General features: G+C 36.5%; 1 protein-coding gene across 1 annotated transcript in view; it reads left to right on the top strand.

Moving 5' to 3' along the window:
- The window catches only part of HAUS6 (HAUS augmin-like complex, subunit 6), a 29917-nt gene extending 22745 nt beyond the window's left edge, over positions 1-7172 (top strand). The window contains exons 14-17 of the mRNA XM_012665008.1: positions 373-558; positions 2917-3052; positions 4508-5518; positions 7111-7172. Coding sequence (XP_012520462.1) covers positions 373-558; positions 2917-3052; positions 4508-5518; positions 7111-7172 — 1395 coding nt within the window. The remainder of the gene's footprint in view (positions 1-372; positions 559-2916; positions 3053-4507; positions 5519-7110) is intronic.

The raw sequence follows: 7172 nt of genomic DNA, 5'->3' as shown, positions 1-7172 counted from the left end.
AAGGTACATTTTAAAACAATTTTCAATCAATGCTGCTTTTTGGTGAGAAAAAAAACAACTTTCAATTAATTTTGACTATAATAAGTTATGATGAAGTATTCATTTTTATTGATATCACAGTTTAATTAAATTTAATTTCTATTTTCACATTTTCCAGTTTTTACACATTTTTTTTTACCATATTTCTTTATGAGTTTTCTCTTTCTAAGTGGGAATATTGGAATTAATTAATTCTGCCTGTGACTATATACTTTCACAGTAATATTAACAACCTTTAATAGGTTCATGATAATCAATGAACCTCTAATGCAGATAGCTTCAAGATCAGCCATGGTTATTAAGGTTTTAACATAACATGTCTCTCTGCTTCAGGACATGAAAATAAGAACTCCCAAAGAGAAAAATGAAACAATTTCTAAGAAAATACCAGAATTTGAAGCGGAAGATTCTCCATTATCAGATATTGCAAAGAATACAGAAAGTAGTGCATTTGGAGGATCTCTGCCAGCCAAAAAAAATGATCCATTCCAAAAAGAGCAAGATCATCTGGTAGAAGAGGTTAGAAAAGATTATAATAAGTATACTTACATATCTATTACTTTCTCAATGGTGGTGGGATCATAGGTGAAATATGGTTAATTATCAACTGGGATAATTTGGAGGAAAGGAGGTCACAGATAAGAAAAATCATGATTAAAGCAAAATTGGTCCCCCCAAAAAGTAGGAATAGATTTAATATAAACTCATTTAGTTAAGAGTACATCCATGGTTTAGAACCTGCTTTCCATTCTGCAAATATCTGGAAGTATAAAAATAATACATGTGAGATAGTTTGGGGATTAACCATTACATAAATTTTTAGATAAATTTATCCAATGATTATGCTCTATTAAAATATTTTGTCAGTGTTGTCTGTTGCTTACCTGAGCTTCCTCTTTATTTGAATATTAGAACAAAGAATATGCAATATTATATCACTGAGCATAGGTTTTATTCTTTTTGCTTCCTAAATATTTAAAAAGTGTTTAAATGCATTGTTCATGAACTTGATTGTCCTAACCAGCCCTGTCCCTTAATGCTATGCTATTTTTCACTGGTAAGTGACCACATAATACTACCATTGCTCAGTATTGCTGAACTCAGTTTACACAAATTAAATACTCAATCTAGTCACTAGTATTATTTTTATTACATTTCCCACAATATCCCTTCGCATTGCTTGAATTTTTAGCAGCTAGAAAGTAAATCAGTTACTTTTTATTCCTGAGATACTGAAAGAAAAATTTCATATAGTAGATATTAATTTGAGTGTTGAAGTTCCCTCCTTTGTTCTATTCCCAAGCAAACTGAATGAACATTGTGCAAATAATGTGTCAGTCATTTTTCTTGTTTGTAACATGAGGACCAGTTTCATGGTCTCTAACTACTTTTTTTTTCCCCCCTCCCTTGCCCTCCAGTCTCTAAATAGTTTTTTTTTTTTTTTTTTTGAGACAGAGTCTTACTCTGTTGCCAGGGCTAGAGTGCCATGGCATCAGCCTAGCTCACAGCAACCTCAAACTGCTGGGCTCAAGCGACCCTCCTGCCTCAGCCTTCCCTAGTAGCTGGGACTACAGGCATGTGCCACCATGCCTGGCTAATTTTTTCTACATATTTTTAGTTGTCCAGCTAATTTCTTTCTGGTTCTAGTTGAGACAGGGTCTTGCTCTTGCTCAGGCTGGTCTCGAACTTCTGAGCTCAAATGATCCATCTGCCTCGTCCTCCCACAGTGCTAGGATTACAGGCATGAGCCACTGCACCTGGCCTCTAAATAGGTTTAAATCTCTATAGTTATATTGTTTCTCTTCATTGACTCTACATTAAAGAAAAGATGATCAGTCTGTCTTTCTTCTTTCCAAATTGTGGAGGGAAAGACACATTTTCTGGTTAAAAGGATTTGGATTAGCAGTGGAATGGGATGGGACAGAAGAGGAGAGTCCTAAAATCTCACAGAGCTCTCCGAGTAAAGTGAAATTAATTTTCTTTAATAGTGTTTACCACAAGGGATATTTAGTGTTTGAATTCCAAGAAGCTCTTTGTTTTCCTGGGTCAATTTGATTGTGGTTTCAGGAAGTTTATTTTTTAGTGATCTCAGAGGGGCAGAGATTTTAATTTGTGTGTTTTTTGTTTTTCAGTTTTATTGCTAATTAGTTAATAGAGAGTGCTATTTTCATATTATATTCTTTCTTTTCTTTGTTTTAGAATGTATCTCTGTGTTTTATTCACTAATTTAGATCTGATAATAAAGTTTCTGGCAAAGAAATATATTTTCAGAATGTATTCTATTTGTTAACAGAGGTGTTACTGCGCAAATTGATTATAATTAAGAAGAATCTGCTTGCTTTAAAACTGGTCATTTTAAGGTACAGTTTAGTCCTCTTCCAGAGCATTGAGGATATTAACCTTGAAACAGTTTAGACAGGGCAGGTAACATATTCTTTCTCTGAAAATGGTTAAAATGTAATTTTAATACCTACTAATAAATGTAACATAATTAATAAAAAAGCCAATAGAAAAAAACCTGGTCATTTTAGTGGATACATGGTTGTCATTCTCAAAGATGTGGCAGATAGCAGCTTAGGTCACTACACAGTCAGAACTGCCTCTAAATCTTCCCAAGTATAAAGATTCTTATCTCTTCTCTCCTTTGTAATGGGTTATCCATTTACAATAAGGAGGACATACTTTTATGTTGCCATTTCACTTTCCTGGATTGTACCTGTACAGAGCTATCCGGGAAGTTCATTGCTGCTTATTTTTGTGCTGTCTCCTATGGAAGGGGCTGCTGACAGTGAAGTGCTTATTATTCTTATCAGGGCTTCTGTCGCATTTTACCAATGGGCTTGATGATTTTTGTTTTACTTTTTGTTTCTGTTTTAGGTTGCCAGGGCAGTTTTATCTGATTCACCCCAGCTCTCTGAAGGAAAAGAAGTAAAATTAGAGGAACTAATTGATTCTTTAGTTTCTAACCCCTTCTTAACAAGGAACCAAATTCCCCGTACTCCAGAAAACTTGAGTAAGTTAATAATATTTTCTATACCTTTTTTTTTTTCTTTCTTAAATACTACCACTGTTAGAACCATGGTCTGACAGATCTTTTCAGCTTACTTGGCAATAGCTCTTTATTTGTTCTGATACAAGGGACTTTTAAGTATTAAGTGTGGGCATTCTCACTTATGCAGCAATCTTTAAGCAATATTTTGCGCCTTTAATATACTTAATACACAGCGGTATATTCAACCCTGATAATATATAGTTTTGTCTTTGTTGTTTTACTTGGCTTTTTTCTGTAGGGATTTTATTTGATCGCTTTAAAAAAAAATGCCCTACCTCTGGATCTGACCTGTGATCCACATTTATAGAGTATAGAGGCTGTGTTCTCCCAGTCAACAACCAGAAATATCAGCCAAAAATTTTGTGCACAGATCTTTACCCTTCCCAAATTAGTCAAACTGCCCAATACTTTTTTCTATAACCTATAATATGTGTAGACAAAGTTCTGATATTAACATCCTTATGTAGGCAGATCATCTTTGTTGAGTGATTAAATATAATTTCTGTTCTACTGCTGATTTAATTTAGGTCATACTGAGACAGAACCTAGATCAGTGGTCGGCAAACTACAGCTTGTGAGACAAATCTGTCTCTGTCCTGTATGATTTTGTAAATAAAATTGTATTGAACACAAGCTTGCTCATTTGTTGATATTGTTTATGGCTATTTTCATGCTGTAATGGCAGAGTTGAGTCATTGTGATAGAATGGATGGCCCGCAAAGCCTAAAATATTACTATCTGGCCATTTTCAGGAAAATTTGCCAGCCCTTGGCCTAGATGGACAAGAAAATGTCTTTTTAATATATGTAATTTATACATGTTGTGTAAAAGTAGATGCACATTTCAGGAACAGCTTTTTTTTTTTTGAGACAGAGTCTCGCTTTGTTGCCTGGGCTAGAGTGAGTGCCGTGGCGTCAGCCTAGCTTACAGCAACCTCAAACTCCTGGGCTCAAGCAATCCTTCTGCCTCAGCCTCCCGAGTAGCTGGGACTACAGGCATGCGCCACCATGCCCGGCTAATTTTTTTCTATATATTTTTAGCTGTCCAATTAATTTCTTTCTATTTTTAGTAGAGACAGGGTCTCGCTCTTGCTCAGGCTGGTCTCGAACTCCTGAGCACAAACAATCCGCCCGCCTCGGCCTCCCAGAGTGCTAGGATTACAGGCGTGAGCCACCACGCCTGGCCAGGAACAGCTTTTGTTATATGTGTTTACTTGTGTTTGATCAGTTGGAGATGGAGTTAGTTCTTTGATGTTGTTGAGGTTTGTTATATTGTGGAGCCTTGTCATCCAACCAGTATATATATGGAACATAGACTGAGTCAGGAGCTTTATCTTTAGCACTAGAAATAAAATGATTAATTGCATGCTCTATGTTTGGGAATATTAATAAATTGTGTTTTCCCCCCTTTAATTAGTAACTGAAATCAGGAGCTCATGGAGAAAAGCTATTGAAATGGAAGATAACAGAAGTGAGGAACCAATTCAAATGGATACTGAACGTAGAGAAGTACTACATAATCAAAGAGAACTTAGCATGGCCAGTTTTCTCTTAGAAACCACTGTGTCAGATATTGGCCAGTCTCATTTGCCTGAAGAGAAGGTTGTTTCAGATTGCAAGTGTGTACCTCAGAAATATGCGGTGACCAGTCACATAGGTGAACCAACAACACAAAGTCAGTCAGATTTGTTAAATAAGGAAATAATTTTCAAGCAAGATTTAGAACGTACAGTTTTATCAACCAGGTTTTCAGAAACTAGCCAAATAGCAATATTCTCGCCTGCCATAGGCAGTAGGATAGATGTGATGGGCAGTGGTGAAGAGCAACATATGAAAATATTGGACCACTCACAAGCTTCTAGTAACAAACCTTCCATGAATAAAACTACATTATGGGACTCTTTTCAACTACCAAGTGGTATTGGTTCTAAGAGTTTTAAGGATATTGATTTTGGCATATTACATGAAACTCTTCCAGAAGAAGTTGGTCACCTAAGTCTTAGTAGCTCCAGTAGTTTAGAGGCCAGTTTTAAACTGGAACCAAATAGTCCTGTGCACAGTGACCTTTTTCCAGAAGATGTGGGAGAAAGACAGACTACCCCAGAATCAAACTTCAATTTTCAGGCTATTTGCAGTAGATATGAGGCTCTGAAGAAATCTCTTTCCAAGAAAAGGGAAGACTCTTGCCTCTCAAATACTGAAACACTTGAAAAACGCAAGCCAGAATTGAGCCCCACTCTCCAAAATGTGCAAACAGATGATGTGTTTGACTCTCATAATTTGCACACTGAGTATACAAAACCATCTTTACGCCTGTCTCTTGGTCAAAGAAAACAGTCTCTTTCACCGCTAATTAAGTTTTCTCCAGTGGAGCAAAGATTGAAGACCACAGTGCCATGTAGTCTTGGAGAACTGCCTAATTTAAAAGGTAAGATTTAACTAGACCCGTGCATATTCACCTGTTGAAGTTCTCCTCAACTTTTCATAAAAATAGTACACAATGAATGCTGCATGATCTTTGTCATTAATTTGACAAAATATGCACCTCGTTTATCTAGGATGAGAGGAATGATCCCTCACTTTATGGGTTCTTTCAGAATTTCTGTTGACATGTATATAGTTTACAATTGGTTTGGGTTAGGGATGGGGGGACAAAAAAACCCAAACCTGAAACTTGCTGCTTTTGTAATACAAACTACTGAAAGTAAATCTCATCAAAATCCTCTTGTCTAGTGGAAGGTGGTTTTAAAAAAGTTGAGAAATACATTTTTTTTTTTTTTTTTAACATTTGATTTTGTTGAGACAGAGTCTCACTTGCCGCCCTGGGTAGAGTGCAGTGGTGCCATTGTCACTGCAATCTCCGACTCCTGGCTCTAAGCAATCCTTCTTTCTCAGCCTCCTGGGTAGCTGGGACTATAGGTATGGGCCACAATGCCCAGTTGGGGTTTTTTTTTTTCCTTGCCTTTTGGTAGAGACAGGGTCTCCCTCTTGCTCAGGCTAGTCTCGAACTCCTGAGTTCAAGCAATCATCCTGCCTCAGCCTCCCAGAATGGTAGGATTACAGGTGTGAGCCACCATGCCCGGCCAGAAATACAGTTTTAAATATCATTGTTGTAATGATGTATTTGTGATTTTCTTTGAAATAAATTTGATGGGAGGCAGGGAGTAGAAACAAAACATGGTTGGTCAGTGTATTGGTTTCCTAGAGCTACCATAACAAAGTACTACAAACTGGCCACTTAAAACAATAGAAGTTTACTGTGTCTGGAGAGAGTAAGTTCTAGAGGCTAGAAGTCTAAACTCAGCATGTTGGCAGGGCCGTTTCCGCTGAAGCTACTTTGAAGAGTATCCTTCTTTGCCTTTTCTAGCCAGACATCCCTTGGCTTGTGACAGGATAACTCTAATCTTTGCCTCCATCTTCACATGGCACTCTTCCCTTGTGTGTCTGTGTATCTTCTTATAAGGACATAGTCATATTAGTTAGTTACAGGCCCACCCTACTCCAATATAACTTCATCGTTGCTAATTATATCTGTAATGACCATATTTTCAAATAAAGTCACATTCTGAGGTACTGGAATTAGCATGTCAACATACCTTTTTGGGGCACATGATTCAACCCATAATAGTTAATAATTATTGAAGCTGGGTGGTAGATACATTGGGTAATCATGATTATCTTCACTTTTATATGTTTGAAATTTCATTAAAGACTTAAAAAAAATTGCTCTTATAGCATGTTAGGACAGATAAGGACCTAGTGATACAGATTCATTATATGTGACTTTGATTTGCCTGTGATAAACACTGTTATATCCTAGGAGGAATATGTTCGTCTCTGGAGAAAGAGGGTATTTTAGTGAGAATAATAGTAATTTTATCATAGTTGAGTATTTGCATAACTATGAACCTTTTTTTCCCCTAAGGCTGAAATTTGCTGCTACTTGGAATCTGTTGTATTTATTTTTATTGGTAATATTTGCTTATCCTCTCTTTTTTTAAAAAAATATCAATTTCATAGAAGGAGACATCTTGAATAAGAGCCTTGATGCAACAGAATCTCCATCTGACTTGACAAGATGA

Source organism: Propithecus coquereli, unplaced genomic scaffold (genome assembly GCF_000956105.1).
Source record: "Propithecus coquereli isolate 6110/MARCELLA unplaced genomic scaffold, Pcoq_1.0 Scaffold95, whole genome shotgun sequence".
NCBI lineage: Eukaryota > Metazoa > Chordata > Mammalia > Primates > Indriidae > Propithecus > Propithecus coquereli.
The sequence above is the reverse complement of the archived record's forward strand: the minus strand, read 5'-3'. Positions and strand labels throughout refer to the sequence as shown.